This window comes from Erythrolamprus reginae, chromosome 5 (assembly GCF_031021105.1).
Source record: "Erythrolamprus reginae isolate rEryReg1 chromosome 5, rEryReg1.hap1, whole genome shotgun sequence".
Taxonomy (NCBI): Eukaryota; Metazoa; Chordata; class Lepidosauria; order Squamata; family Dipsadidae; genus Erythrolamprus; species Erythrolamprus reginae.
Genome location: NC_091954.1, coordinates 114,216,252 through 114,233,066, shown reverse-complemented (window position 1 = coordinate 114,233,066; position 16,815 = coordinate 114,216,252). Strand labels below are relative to the sequence as shown.

At 43.0% G+C, this 16,815-nt stretch overlaps 1 protein-coding gene across 1 annotated transcript in view; it reads right to left on the bottom strand.

Annotated features, from left to right (window-relative positions):
• Positions 1–2,523: 2,523 nt before the first annotated feature.
• The window catches only part of RNPEPL1 (arginyl aminopeptidase like 1), a 40,116-nt gene continuing 25,824 nt past the window's right edge, over positions 2,524–16,815 (bottom strand). The window contains 5 exon segments of the mRNA XM_070753773.1: positions 2,524–3,336; positions 7,968–8,110; positions 10,041–10,268; positions 14,175–14,283; positions 16,573–16,685. Coding sequence (XP_070609874.1) covers positions 3,067–3,336; positions 7,968–8,110; positions 10,041–10,268; positions 14,175–14,283; positions 16,573–16,685 — 863 coding nt within the window. The 3' untranslated portion in view covers positions 2,524–3,066.

Sequence of the window (16,815 nt, the reverse complement as noted above, 5' to 3'; positions counted from 1 at the left end):
GGGCTGCAGGCAGTTCGGTCTTCAGGCAAGGTTTTGCCTCTGTTGCTATAGGTAGGCCTCGACTCACAACAGTTCATTTAGTGACTGTTCCAAGTTTCGAGGACACGGGAAAAAGTGACTGACGTGACTCATTTTTCATAGCATCCCCGTGGTCGCATGACCAGAATATCTCCGAGACAGTCTTCTGCCGCACGAATCCCAGCGACCGATTAGGTCCCACAGAGTGGGCCTTCTCCAGGTCCCGTCAACTAAACAATGTCGGTTGGCGGGCCCCAAGGGAAGAGCCTTCTCTGTGGCGGCCCCGACTCTCTGGAACCAGCTCCCCCCAGAGATTAGAACTGCCCCTACCCTCCTCGCCTTTCGCAAACTCCTTAAAACCCACCTTTGTCGTCAGGCATGGGGGAATTGAAATATCTCCCCCGGGCCTATACAATTTATGTATGGTATGCTTGTATGTATGTCTGTTTAATAATGGGGTTTTTTAATATTTTAAATTGTAAATTATTAGATTTGTTATGAACTGTTTTTATTGTGTTGTGAGCTGCCCCGAGTCTACGGAAAGAGGCGGCATACAAATCTAATAAATAATAATAATAATAATAATAATAATAATAATAATAATAATAATAATAATAACAACAACAATAATAATAAAAATTCAGATGCTTGGCAACTAACTTGTACTTGCAACGGTCATGTGATCTCCTTTTGCCACGGGCCAACTGGAAAGCCAGGTTCACTAAACAACTGGGTTACTAATTTAACCACCATAGCAATTCACTTAACAACCGTCAAAGGTCATAAAACGGGGCAAAACTCGCTCTCTTGCTTAGCAACAGAAAGTTTGGGGGGGGGGTCAATTGTTGGTCATAAGTTGAGGACTACCAGTAACGTCCTTGTGAGGCCGTCAACAGCTAGGGGAGGAAAAGCCACAAAACCTCCCAAAAGTCACAAACGTTAGTTTTAATTCAACATTTATAAGTGATGTTATTGTTAAGGCATCCAGGTACATCTCCAAGGAATTCCCACCCTGGTTTGCATACATTCTCCTGGAAAACAATAAAAATAAAAAGGCAGGTTAACACAGCTAAGGGTTGGTAGAAAGGTTGAGGCCGCTGGTGTCAGAAGTGCTGCCAATCAAAAACCCCTTAGAACGAGAAGGTGTTTCTGAGGGAAGATGTGGGCTTTGCACTTTTCCAAACGACGGAGGAATTCCAGAGCCGCTGCGTCAACTCACGACAACCCAACTCACGCAACTTTGGAATCCAACTTCATTGTTGCTGCTTCGTCCTCCTTTTGTCTGAAGGCCAAAATTGCCCCGAGTGAAAAAGATACAGAGCCAAAGAGGACGTGGAAACAAAGACAATTTAAGCACCTTTGTGATCCTGGAACCAGTTTTCACCAAGTAGGAGGCAGCGGACAAGTACCCTCTCTGGACACTAGAGGGATATCTAGGGCCAGAGGTCTTCAAACTTGGCAACTTTAAGACTTGTGGACTTCAACTCCCAGAATTCTCTATGCTGGCTGGAGAATTCTGGGAGTTGAAGTCCACAAGTCTTAAAAGTTGCCAGGTTTGGGGACCCCTGATCTAGAGGGGTTATCTGCCCACCTTTACTGAGACAGAGAATTAAAATATTACTGCTAAACAAGGGAAGCACACACAGAGATGCTTTGGTAAAAACACACGAAAGGAGTTGCATGAACTTGTGTGCGTGTATGTGTGTGCGGGGAAAATAAACAAAGCGGTTTGGAACCCCACCCGTGGCACCACCCAAAGACCACAGCACCAAAGAGGTGAAGACAAAGTCAGTAGGTTTATAGCAGCCGCAACACAGGCTTTTGTGTGGTTTTTTGTTTTTGCAAAGACCACACTCCTATTTTACCTGTTGTGGAAATAACAACATTACACTGTTGCGTTTGGCGATTGGCCCTGGAAATAACTGTGGCGCAATCTCGCAAGGTCTTCTCATCCCCGCTGGGCAAGTGTATGCCTACTACACCATAACCATTGGGCTTGCTGGTCTCTGAGAAAAGCAAAGCAGTGCTAACGCCCACATTCCTACACCTTTCCATGGGTTGACTTCTCCCCCCCACCCCAAGTCCGTCCAGTAATGGGATCCAGCCGATATGGCTAATTGCGCGCGGCTCCACGGCTCCGGCACATGAGATTGAGCGCAATTTTGCTTCCCGCAGCTGTGCAAGTAGCAAAATCTTGCGTGGGAATGCACATGTGCGCGTTTCGGTGGGTTTTTTGCCCGGAAGCATGCGCGGATGCAAAAAACCTCACCGAAACATGCTCGCACATGTGTTCCCGTGCGAGATTTTGCTACCTAAATTGTGCTTGATCTCATGCTTGCGCACCAGAGCCGCACGGAGTTAACCATACCAGCAGGAACGCCCTACTGTCCCTGCCTCTATAAAACCTGCAGTGCGCTCCCACCCTCAGCCTGTGAACCCCACCCAAATCTCTTTTTTTAACATCCGACCCATTTTCAACCGTTTCCCTGAAATCGAGACAACCGCTTAGAAGAAACATTTCATTCTTTTAGGGGTTCTGGGGTCTCGCGAGCGCAGCGTTTACAACGGGACAAATCCCCGACTTCAACATTTACCATGATCCTGATCAGTTTTGGGGGGTTTTCCCCCCTTCCCTTCCAGCCTGGGACCAGGCAGGATTCTTCCTCCTCTCAAAGGCTTGGAAAGCGAGTGCTGCAAATTGCGTTCTGTTGCCAAGCACGCACACCAAATTAAAAAAAAAAAATCAATCTGATGTTTTCACATTCATGATGCAAACGAGCCCAAACAGGCGCTGGCTCCCAGTCGCTGCTTACAGTTAGAAGAAGAAAAAAATTACATCCCTGATATCTCGCTGTGCCTAAGGGAGACAGGCACCTGAAGGCACGTAGGACTCTCGATGTACACACGCGGGGAGGCATTTTTTTTTTTATAAAAAAAAATCCAATTCCCCCTCCCCTCCAGCAGGTGGCACCAAGGGCAAGAGAAGGGCAGTCCTAGCTTGGCGTTCCGGCTGGCCCTTCCTTCCGGCTTCCAAGGTCCTGCCATGAGCTAAGCGGACACATTGACGTCCCTGAGAGAAACAGCACCGTGCGTGGCTCCTCGGTCCTCGAGCTCGGCGCCCGGAGGGTCCACTGCCATGGCGGCCGTGTCCATGGCAAGAAAGGGCGGGTTCAAGCCCTGGGTCAGGATCTGATGGATGGTTTTCCGCAGGTTCGGGTGGAGCTGGGTCTGGGTCTGTAAAAAAACTTCCAGAGCGAAGGACTTGAGGGTGCCGGTGCAGAGGTCCTCGTACAATGGAATCGTGTACATGCGGGACATCTGTAAAAGGAAACAGAAGGAGGTCGGGATCATCACACGAGACTCATATCTCTTGGGCGTCTTCCTCGATCCACAGCTCACATTAGAGAAACATCTTTCAGCTGTGGCGAGGGGGGTGTTTGCCCAGGTTCACCTGGTGCACCAGTTGCGGCCCTATTTGGACCGGGACTCACTGCTCACAGTCACTCATGCCCTCATCACCTCGAAGTTCAGCTACTGTAACGCTCTCTACATGGGGCTACCTTTGAAAAGTGTTCGGAAACTTCAGATCGTGCAGAATGCAGCTGCGAGAGCAATCATGGGCTTCCCAAAGTATGCCCATGTTACACCAACGCTCCGCAGTCTGCATTGGTTGCCGATCAATTTCCGGTCACAATTCAAAGTGTTGGTTTTGACCTATAAAGCCCTTCATGGCATCGGACCAGAATATCTCCGGGACCGCCTTCTGCCGCACGAATGCCAGCGACCGATTAGGTCCCACAGAGTGGGCCTTCTCCGGGTCCCATTGACTAAACAATGTCGTCTGGCAGGTCCCAGGGGAAGAGCCTTCTCTGTGGTGGCTCCGACCCTCTGGAACCAGCTCCCCCCTGAGATTAGGATTGCCCCCACCCTCCTTGCCTTTCGTAAACTCCTTAAAACCCACCTCTGCCGTCAAGCATGGGGGAACTGAAATAACTTCCCCAGGCCTATATTGTTTATGTATGGTGTGTTGTGTGCATGTTTTTAAATTTAAATTATTAGATTTGTATTACATATTGTTTTGCTACTATTGTTGTGAGCCGCCCCGAGTCTACGGAGAGGGGCGGCATACAAATGTAATAAATAATAATAATAATAATAATCATCATCATCATCATCGAATCTGATCATCGTAGTAACAAAACTTCTTCTGCCTCACATATCCCAGTTAGGTCGCACAGAGTCATAGAAACATAGAAGACGTCATGGTCCATCTAGTCTGCCCTTACATTTCCTGTATTTTATCTTAGGATGGATCTATGTTTATCCCAGGCATGTTTAGATTCAGTTACCAACCACGTCTGCTGGAAGTTTGTCCCAAGCATCTATTACTCTTTCAGTCAAATAATATTTTTTCACATTGCTTTTGATCTTTCCCTCAACTAACTTCAGATTGTGTCCCCTTGTTCTTGGGTTCACTTTCCTATTAAAAACACTTCCCTCCTGGACCTTATTTAACCCTTTAACATATTTAAATGTTTCGATCATGTCCCCCCTTTTCCTTCTGTCCTCCAGACTATACAGATTGAGTTCATTAAGTCTTTCCTGATACGTTTTATGCTTAAGACCTTCCACCATTCTTGTAGCCCGTCTTTGGACCCGTTCAATTTTGTCACTATCTTTTTGTAGGCGAGGTCTTCAGAACTGGACACAGTCTTCCAAATGGGGTCTCACCAGCGCTCTATATAGCAGGATCACAATCTCCCTCTTCCTGCTTGTTATACCTCAAGCTAAGATTGGACTGCTATTGGACTAGTGTGATGTAGGATCTCCTGCACCAGCAGGGGGTTGGACTAGATGACCTGCAAGATCCCTTCCAGCTCTAATAATAAATAAAAGACTTATATACCGCTTCACAGGGCTTTGCAGCCCTCTCTAAGCGGTTTACAGAGAGTAAGCATATTGCCCCAAACAATATGAATTCTTATTTTATTGTTGTGAGCCACCCCGAGTCTTTGGAGGGGGTGGCATATAAATCTAATAAATAATAATAATAATAATAATAATAATAATTATTATTATTATTATTATTTACCAACGTTGGAAGGACGGAAGGCTGAGTCAACCTTGAGCCTACTGAGATTCGATCTGCCAAACTGCTGGCAGCCGGTGATCAGCAGAAGTAGTTTGCATACTACACTCTAACCACTGCGCCACCGAGGCTCTTTCTAAATGCAGATGGACTGCAGGGACTAATCAACAGAGCAGGAGTGATACCATATCATCTATCTCCATTCTACAACACGGTCCTTTCAGCGGTTCCAAGAAGGCTCCACAATCTTTTGCATCATTCAGGTGACCCTGAGGACACAGATCAACCTCCAGGTGACCTCAAGGACTCTCTAAAAGGACGCAAATGACCAGTTATCTGCAAGGAATATAAATCCTTCCATTTTCCACCATCCAGTCGGAGTTGAAGAAGCTTCTTGGATAGGAAGCGAAACGTCTTCAAAGAAAACCATAAAGTCCACTTGCCTCTTGGGGGTGGGGAGGGGGGAAGCACCTTTGGGACAATCATGATCTGGATGACTGAGAATCTCCATAAACCTTTGGGCTCAATTGTGGTGTTAAATCCAGGATTATGATCTGCTAAATATTCTGAAACAAGCTCTCTGTCTCCACCTAGTGGCCCATTCTCCCAAGATAAGAAGGGAAACGTATTTATTTCATTATCCCTTGAAGTTGTTAGGATTAATATCCTGGTTTTGTGTTCAGGACAACATACACAGTGTGTGTATGTTTGGTTTTATAATAAGGGTTTTTAGTTGTTTTATTATTGGATTGTCACATGCTGTTTTTATCATTGTTGTTAGCCGCCCCAAATCCACGGAGAGGGGCGGCATACAAATCCAATAAATTATTATTATTATTATTATTATTATTATTATTATTATTATTATTATTACTTTTTTGCCCAGCGTTTCTCATCCTTAGCAGCTTTAAGATGTGCGGACTTCAACTCCCAGAATTCCATCACCAGGGAATTCTGGGAATTGAAGTCCACACATCTTTAAATTTCCTGGGCCATTCTTGGAATTGAACTCCACACATCTTAAAAGCTGCCGGGGTTGAGAAAATAATGCTCTATTCCCCCAATGTAGTAGGCTGGGTTGAGAGGGTGTGTGGCTGGCCCAATATTTAGCCAAAAAGCTGAGTCTATCTGGGGCTGGGGTCTCCAAGCTTGGCCACTCATGGTCCTTCCATTCCACCACCTATGCAACTCATTGTTGAGACATTTAAAATTTAAATAGCTGAAGCAGTGAGTAAGAACACCTGCTTACAATTAACTGGTTAAAGAGAGTTGGGCACTTTATGAGAGAATCTGAGCTGTGATTGGCTGTTTTAAGATTGAAAGGGGAGTTTCCTTGTTTCCCGCCTTTTCCCCTGTGTGTGTGCTCTCTCTGATTTACCTCATGACGCTCCGAATGTGTGGATTTAATTAGATTTCTATGCTGCCCTTTTCCTCAGATTCATGGAGGCTCACAATAAAATAATACATAGCATATAAACATCTAAATCTAAAAAACATACTAAAACTCCAATTTCTTTTAAAAAAACAGTCACTCATATTCAGGCAATCAAACATATAATTAATTCATCGCCCGGGGCTAGATGTTGGTCTTAGCGGCCCCAAGCCTGTCGGCAAAGATGGGTCTTTAGACTCATATTTACCTGAGGACGTGCCTGTTTGCCTATCTTATTTTGTTGCAAATATCACGTGGCTATCTATCTATCTATCTATCTATCTATCTATCTATCTATCTATCTATCTATCTATCTATCTTCTATCTACTATCTATCTATCTACTATCTATCTATCTATCTATTATCTATCTATCTATCTATCTTCTATCTACTATCTATCTACTATCTATCTATCTATCTATCTATCTATCTATCTATCTATCTATCTATCTATCTATCTATCTATCTATCTACTATCTATCTATCTATTTATTGGATTTGTATGCCGCCCCTCTCCGCAGACTCGGGGCGGCTAACAACAGCAACAAAACAGCATATAATAATAATCCAATACTAAAACAGTTTAAAACCCTTATTATAATACCAAACATACATACAGACATACCATGCATAAAATTGTAAAGGCCTAGGGGGAAAGCGTATCTCAATTCCCCCATGCCTGGCGGCAGAGGTGGGTTTTAAAAAGCTTACGAAAGGCAAGGAGGGCGGGAGCAATTCTAATCTCTGGGGGGAATTGGTTCCAGAGGGCCGGGGCCGCCACAGAGAAGGCTCTTCCCCTGGGTCCCGCCAAGCGACATTGTTTAGTTGACGGGACCCGGAGAAGACCCACTCTGTGGGACCTAACTGGTCGCTGGGATTCGTGCAGCAGAAGGCGGTCCCTGAGATAATCTGGTCCGGTGCCATAAAATTTGGCATTTTGATAGGACCACCGTTACCAGAGGAATGCTGTCAATTTAACTTATTTGGGCTTCAGTAAGGCATTTGATAAAATAGACCTTTATAAGGCCTTGGTAAAACCACACTTTGAATACTGCATTCAATTTTGGTCGCCATGATGCAGAAAGGATGTTGGGACTCTAGAAAAATTGCAGAGAAGAGCAGCAAAGAGGATTAGGGGACTGGAGGCTAAAACCTATGAACAACGGTTGCAGGAACTGGGTATGTCTAGTATAATGAAAAAAAGGGACCAGGGGAGACATGATAGCATCTTCCAGTATCTCAGGGGTTGCCACAAAGAAGAGGGAGTCAACCTATTCTCCAAAGCACCTGAGGGTAGAAGCAATGGGTGGAAACTAATCAAGGAGAGAAGCAACTTAGAACTAAGGAGAAAATTCCTGACAACTGGTTTCCTGCCCCAAATCCCACACACTGAGCAGCACCAAGCTTTTCAACCCAGCAACTGGTACCTGGTTTTCCAAGAAGCGACGGACTTTGTGAACCCCAGGATAGTAATCATTGCGGACGATGATCTGCAGCCAACGGATACGAATCTCGGCATTCATGTTTTCCAGCTGGGCCGAGTAGCATTCAGACAACTTCGTTATCACCTCTGCAGAAGACAACATGGATCTCATTTGTTTCTGAGTCAATTTAGAGGCCATCCAATGACTTTGGATGGCGCATATGTGTGTGCTGGTTAATATGAGGGTCGCCCAGAAAGTAATGCACCACATTTTTTTTCTTAGCCCACCGTAATGGTACGAATGCAAAACTTTAGATATACGTTATTTGAATTGTCAGGAGTGTGCAAATTTTGCGTTTCTTCAGACAGATAGCGTAGCTGCAGCAGTTTCGAAATGGCGCCTGTAAATGATGTACATTACAAGCAGCATGTCGTCACTGAATTTCTCACTGCAGAGAAAGAAACTGTTGGGAACGTTCACAAACGTTTGTGTACAGTTTATGGAGAATCTGCAGTCAACAGAAGTACGGTTAGTAGCTGGGCACAGAGGGTGAGGCCATTAGAGGTGATCCACACAGTGCAGAAATGGCTTTGTGACTAGAAAAAGGAGTGGTACCGACAGGGCATACACACCCTTGTGTCTCGCTAGAGGAAGGCCACAGAACGGGATGAAGGTTACGTGGAAAAATAGGGAGTGTAGAAACATTGTTCTTTCTGAAAATATTATTTTACTGAAAGAGTAGTAGATCCTTGGAACAAACTTCCAGCAGACATGGTTGGTAAATCCACAGTAACTGAATTTAAACATGCCTGGGATAAACATAGATCCACTGAAAGATAAAATACAGAAAATAGTATAAGGGCAGACTAGATGGACCATGAGGTCCTTTTCTGCCGTCAGTCTTCTATGTTTCTGTGTTTCTATGTTTCTTGTGTGTAAATTTCATTTTGTTCAATAAATAATTGTTGAAGAAAAAAATGTGGTGCATTACTTTCTGGGTGGAAAGTAATTTCTGGAAAGTCATTAAGGTGGAAACAATATTTTGTTTTGGAGTTGGGCGACTTAAAAATTAAATGAAATGAAATGAAATTATTAAATGAAATGAAATTAAATTAAATTAAATTAAAGATCTCATCCCAGAGGATAGTCACCAGCTGAGAGAAAGAATGCTTTTTGGGTCCCATAAAATGACACTGCTTAATTGACTGACCTTACTGGACAACTAGAAATAACCAATGACCAAAGCAGTGGGGACAAATGAGCATAATGCAACTCACTCATCAGACTCATAAATAGAGAATTTATGTAGCTCACAGGGTGTCCAGGGGAAAAGCATTTTGAAATTCCCTGATATTTCCTTGACATTTCCCTGTAACTTGCGATCTAGTTAAGGCGGGGTCGTAGGTGACGTCATACCAAATGGCTAAGCCGTGGAGAAATATTGGTAGCTGAGGGAGCAAGTTGTTGCCACAGTTATGTTCATTTTTGCTTAACTCTGCCAAGCAGTGCGATCCGTTGGATTTTTTACATGATTTTTCCCTAACTTAAACCGCTCTGAGTCTTCAGAGAGAGGTGTTATAAAAATCTAATTAATAATAATAATAATAATAATTATTATTATTATTATTATTATTATTTTAATACAGTTTGGTTCCCCCCCTAATTTATTCTGGTTTTTTCACACATTCCCTGATAATTCCGATATTTCCCGAACCGCCAATTTTCCTGCTAATTCCCTGATTAAATTAAATTAAATTAAATTAAATTAAATTAAATTAAATTAAATTAAATTAAATTAAATTAAATTAAATTAAATTAAATTAAATTAAATTAAATTAAATTAAATTAAATTAAATTAAATTAAATTAAATTAAATTAAATTAATTCCGGTTTGTTCACACATTCCCTGCTAATTCCCTGATATTTCCCGAACCGCCAATTTCCCTGCTAATTCCCTGATTTCCCTGTTTTCCAGGTTTGCTGGACACCCTGAGCTCAAGAGTTGAAACCGTGGTTCTCTGAGCTTGTTTGTTTTTGTGCAGGCGTTTCATTACCCTACCAGGCAATTAAACTCACCGTGTGGCAAGGGCGACCCATCCAGTAACCTATCCAGGAAAAGCACTGTTTGGAATGTTTGCCACTCGGCGATGTTGACGCTGTTGGCGGCAGCTCCTGCATCCAGAGGCTCTGTGGTCCAGAGATGGAACAGCGTCTCCACCGGCTGGGTCAAGGTGGATCCCTGAGATAAGTCTGGTTCGACTAAAGGAGGCCCTGTGGCATTGAGCCAGCGGTCAAACTCTAGCCCTGCAACAGATTTGCCGACAAGGATCAACTTGGAAACGCGTAACCCGTGGTCATGTGATCAAAATTCAGGCGCTTGGCAAGTGGTTCCTACTTATGACATTGTTGCGTCCCAAACACATGTGATCTGCCTTTTGGGACCTTCTCGCAAGCAAACTCAATAAATTTTTTATTGTTTTTCTCCACAAGACATCCATACATACATAGTGATACCTTGTCTTACAAACTTAATTGGTTCTGGGATGAGGTTCTTAAGGTGAAAAGTTTGTAAGATGAAACAATGTTTCCCATAGGAATCAATGGAAAAGCGATTAATGCGTGCAAGCCCAAAATTTGCCAGCCGAAGCACCCATTTTTGCGCTGGAGGGATTCCCCTGAGGCTCCCCTCCATGGGAAACCCCACCTCTGGACCTCTGTGTTTTTGCAATGCTGCAGGGGAATCCCAGCACTGCAAAAATGAGCACTTCGCTGGCAACGGAAGTCCAGAGGTGGGGTTTCCCAGCGAAGGGAGCATCAGTGAAATCGCAGCATCACAAAAACACCAAAGTCCTCAAAACCCCACCTCCGGACCTCTGTGTTTTTGCGATGCTGCGATTTCACTGAGGCTCCCCTTGCTGGGAAACCCCACCTCCGGACTTCCGTTGCCAGCAAAGTGCCCGTTTTTGTGCTGCTGGGATTTCCCTGCTGGGATTCCCCTGCAGCATCACAAAAACATGGAAGTCCGGAGGTGGGGTTTCCCATGGAGGGGAGCCTCAGGGGAATCCCAGCAGTGCAAAAACAGGTGCTTCGCTGGCAACAGAAATCCGGAGGTGGGGTATCCCATCAGCGGCAGTGGGTTTGTAAGGTGAAAATAGTTTGTAAGAAGAGGCAAAAAAATCTTAAACCCCGGGTTTGTATCTCGAAAAGTTTGTATGACAAGGCGTTTGTAAGACGAGGCATCACTGTACCTTCATTCTTAACAAAATACACAGTTATACATTTCTATTTAAGAGTATATGGACCTATATCTTAATTTGCACCTTTTATGCATTGATTTTATGATTTTACGCTGCCCAGAGTCCACTAGGAGTTGGGTGGCCTAGAAGTTAAATTAATATAAATTAATTACTCGCCTGTTCCCCCTTTTATATCCTACCACGCCCCTCTTTTTTTTCTCCCCCCCCCCAAACGCCCTCACTCTACTAAACAAATAATTCCCTCAACACTGTCAGACTTTTTACTAAATCTGCACTTCTATTCTACTAGTTTTTCTCATCATTCCTATCACCCATTTCCTCCCACTTAGGACTGTATGGCTGTCACTTGTTGCTTGTATCCTAAGATTTTTATTAATATTGATTGTTTCTGCATTGCTTGACCCCTATGACAATCATTAAGTGTTGTACCACATGATTCTTGACAAAGGTATATTTTATTTTATGTACGTTGAGAGCATCTGCACCAAGACAAATTCCTTGTGTGTCCAATCACACTTGGCCAATAAAGAATTCTATTCTATTCTATTTCTATCTCCTTCAACCTTCTTTCTCCTTTTCTCTCACTTCCTTACTTCCCTCCTCTCTCCTTCTTCCCTTCCTTTTCTACTTCCTTTTCTCCCTGCTAGCCTTTCCATGAGTATATCTGTTCACATCCTATAAAAGAGGGCGGTGAAAATATTTACTGATCCCTCACACAAACTGTTTCAACTCCTACCCTCAAAACGTCGCTACAGAGCACTGCACACCAAGACAACTAGACACAAGAACAGTTTTTCCCGGAACGCCATCACTCTGCTAAACAAATAATTCCCTCAACACTGTCAAACAATTTACTAAGTCTGCACTACTATTACGACTAGTACTACTCATTCCTATCACCCATTTCCTCTCACTTATGACTGTATGACTGTAACTTGTTGCTTGTATCCTTAAGATTTTTATTAATATTGTTCCTTCATTGCTTAATTGACCCCTATGACAATCATTAAGTGTTGTACCTTGACAAATGTGTATTTTCTTTTACACTGACAGCATCTGCACCAAAGACAAATTCCTTGTGTGTCCAATCACACTTGGCCAATAAAGAATTATGTTCTGCTCTGCTCTATTCTATTCTATTCCATTCTATTGTTAACAGACAGGTACCTCATGTCCCTAATCCTTTAATTATTGGTGTGTCTCTTAAACGTACTTCCCCCCCCCCTCCAGTATCCATATCTATGCTTAATTCTTATACGGTGTTCCCTCGATTTTCGCGGGGGATGCGTTCCGAGACCGCCCGCGAAAGTTGAATTTCCGCGAAGTAGAGATGCGGAAGTAAATACACTATTTTTGGCTATGAACAGTATCACAAGCCTTCCCTTCACACTTTAAACCCCTAAATTACAATTTCCCATTCCCTTAGCAACCATTTAGATTACAGTGGTACCTCGTGATAAGAACCCCTTGCCATACGAACAATCCGAGATACGAACCCAAGGTTCGGAAATTTTTTGCCTCTTCTTCCAAACTTTTTCCGACTTACAAACCCGCCGCCCGAAAGCCGAACCCGGAAGTTTGGCAAAAGTTCGGGTTCGGGTGGCCGCCGAGAAGCGCTGCCGCCCGGCTGTCACCTTTTGAAACAGCCGGGGGGGCTTCTCGGCGTTCTCCCTGACGCCAAACCCGGAAGTTCAGCAAAAGTTCGGGGTCGGCGTTTGGGTTCAGGAGGACGCCGAGAAGCCCCGCCGCCCGGCTGTTAGCTTTTCAAAAGAGCTGCGAAGCTGTCGGGCCGGAGGCTGGAAAGGAAGTGGGGAATCCCAATAGGGAATTCCATGGGCGGAGCTTTGACGTCACAAACATGTCCTTCCTGACTGGCCGAAACGTGATGACATATGATGTTTGGTGATGACATATGACATCATCGGGCGGGAAAAACCGTGGTATAGGGAAAAAACGTGAAGTCTTTTTTAATTAATATTTTTGAAAAACCGTGGTATAGACTTTTCTCGAAGTTCGAACCCGCGAAAATCGAGGCAACACTGTACTGTATTTTCCTAGGCATATTAAATACAAACTTAATGCTGCCTCCTCAACTGCCTAATTTCGTCACTTGGATTTACCACCTCCATTTTTTTATTTTCCTCCAATCTAATCTACATTACAGTGTTCCCTCGATTTTCGCGAGTTCGAACTTCACGAAAAGTCTATACCACGGTTTTTCAAATATATTAATTAAAAAATACTTCACGTTTTTTCACCCTACACCATGGCTTTTCCCGCCCGATGATGTCATATGTCATCGCCAAACTTTCGTCCGCCTTTAATAAAAAAAATTTTAAATAAACTTTAATAAATAAACATGGTGAGTAATAATCTAAATGGTTGCTAAGGGAATGGGAAATTGTAATTTAGGGGCTTCAAGTGTTAAGGGAAGGCTTGGGATACTGTCCATAGCCAAAAATGGTGTATTTACTTCCGCATCTCTACTTCGCGGAAATTCGACTTTTGCGGGCGGTCTCGGAACGCATCCCCCGCGAAAATCGAGGGAACACTGTACTTATCTTCTATACATACTCATTTTCTAACCAATAATACCTGTAACCAACATTCAAATGCTTAGCAACTGGTTCCTATTAATGACAGTTGCAATGTCCCAGGGTCATGTGGTTACCTTCTGCGACCCTCTGACAATGGGGAAGTGTGATTCACTTAACAACTGGGTTACTCACTTAACAACTGCAATGATTTGCTACACAAGTGCGGCAACAAAAGTCATAAAATGGGGCAAAATGAACTTAACAACTGTCTCGTTTAAGAACAGAAAGTCTGGGCTCAATAGTAGCCATAAGCTAAAGGCTCCCTGTAGTTTATCTCGTCCATCTGGGCAGCACTCCTAAGATTGTGTTTGTGTGTGTGTGTTTGTGTTACATTCCGCCAAGGTCCTCTTCCGTACCTGTTTTGCAATCGATGCATTGTTCTTTCAGGTCTGGAAAAAATGCCAAGAAGGAATCCAACAGATCTTGGGCTACAACGCTTGTGAACTTGTACTTCTCGATATAAGTCTGAAAGAGAGCCAGCATAAGCACAAGTTATAATAAATAAATAAATACAGGTTACAAAATTAATGGGAAAAAAGCAAGGTTGAGCAAGAGGAAACTGGAGGGGCCCTATGTGGAAATGGTCAGAAAAGTAACAGAGATGAGTGCATGTATACACTAGACCAGTGTTTCCCAACCTTGGCAACTTGAAGATATCTGGACTTCAACTCCCAGAATTCCCCAGCCAGCGAATGCTGGCTGGGGAATTCTGGGAATTGAAGTCCAGGTATCTTCAAGTTGCCAAGGTTGGGAAACACTGCACTAGAGAACAAAGTAAAATATTAAAACTGAAGGAGCAGAAAATAATAATAAATAAGGTTTGAATAATAATAAATTATTAAAAATAATAATAAATTATTAAGAATAATAATAAATTATTAAGAATAATAATAAATTATTAAGAATAATAATAAATTATTAAGAATAATAATAAATTATTAAAAATAATAATAAATTATTAAAAATAATAATAAATTATTAAAAATAATAATAATCAAGGTTTAAATAGATCAAGAATAGCCGTGCTGGATTTCTAATCTTTTAACACAAAGATTCTCCGCTAATGGAAAGTTTCTAGACGTCATTCATCCAGCACAATATTTTTCTTTCAATTACAGCAGGCTCCAGTCCTTTACGACAGTGCAGTAATTTAGGGGACCAAGACTAAATTATGAAATAATAATAACAACAACAACAACATTAGGCACCTACATTCCCTCCAAGTCCGATGACCCACTAATGGAGTCATTAACTAATGGGCTGGCTGCATCCATCTCTCTATCTGATGATTCTTCTTCTTTCCTAGCATCTAACCTTGGCAAGGAATCCTCACTGTCCGAAGCTGATGGCAGTAAGACAAGTCTCTGGGAACCTGAGGACTCTCCTAAGCCAACATCCAAATTCCCCGTTGCAGGAGCTGGCCCAGAGCCAACCACAACACCTGTGTTCTGTTACCTACTTCCTACCTGTCCCCAGGGCTGTCTATTTTTTTCCGTGGAGCAAATCCTAGGAACAATTTCAGAGACCTGGGCAAATGGGGCTTTATACATAGAAACATAGAAACATAGAAACATAGAAGACTGACGGCAGAAAAAGACCTCCTGGTCCATCTAGTCTGCCCTTATACTATTTTCTGTAATCTATCTTAGGATGGATCTATGTTTATCCAAGGCATGTTTAAATTCAGTTACTGTGGATTTATCCACCACGTCTGCTGGAAGTTATTTCCAAGGATCCACTACTCTTTCAAATAATATTTTCTCATGTTGCTTTTGATCTTTCCCCCAACTAACTTCAGATTGTGTCCCCTTGTTCTTGTGTTCACTTTCCTATTAAAAACATTTCCCTCCTGAACCTTATTTAACCCTTTAACATATTTAAATGTTTCGATCATGTCCCCCCTTTCCCTTCTGTCCTCCAGATTATACAGATTGAGTTCATGAAGTCTTTCCTGATACGCTTTATGCTTAAGACCTTCCACCATTCTTGTAGCCCGTCTTTGGACCCATTCAATTTTGTCAATATCTTTTTGTAGGTGAGGTCTCCAGAACTGAACACAGTATTCCAAATGTGGTCTCACCAGCACTCTATATAGCGGGATCATAATCTCCCTCTTCCTGCTTGTTATACCTCTAGCTATGCAGCCAAGCATCCTACTTGCTTTCCCTACCGCCTGACTGCACAGGTATACCACCTGCAGATTTGGCCTTTTCTCCCCTCACTTGAAGTTTGCCTTGCAAAATTGAAGGTGCTGGAAGTTGACTGGTTCCTTGCATGAAACGAAATGTTGTCGAGCAACAAGTCCCTCTTTTCTCCCTTAATGGACTTTTTATGAGAAAATAAAAATGGCAAAAGCAGCATCGAAAGAACGCAAGTTCATTTGGGTCACTCATTAAATTCTCTGAAAGAATTTGGCTTGTGGGATTTGGGCCAGTAATAATAACAACAACAACAGAGTTGGAAGGGACCTGGAGGTCTTCTAGTCCAACCCCCTGCTTAGGCAGGAAACTACACTACTTCATACAAATGGTTATCCAACATCTGCTTAAAAACTTCCAGCGTTGGAGCATTCACAGTTTCTGGTGGCAAGCTGTTCCACTGATTAACCGTTCTGACAGTCAGGAAACGTCTCCTTAGTAATAAGATTAATAATTTTCCAGAGCTTTTAGCAAATGTTTGTAGGGATATATTCACACGTGCACTAAAGCAGATTTTTTTCCGGAGCCCCCTCCCGCCCCAAACCAGATTACTAACTCGTAGAAAGGCATCGAAATGAGTTGGGTCTCCACATAGCTGAGACAGATAGTAAACAAAGCAGAACCCTTTCTCGTAGGTGAAGAGGTTCATCAGGTTGCTGGGATTCACACCTGAGGGGGGGGGGAAAGGAAGCGAGGATAAGAAGGATAGAAAAATAAATGGCAATACAATTGTCCTTGACTTATGACCACAACTGAGCCCAAAATATCCCTCTGCTGAGGAAGACAATTGTTCCCTGGG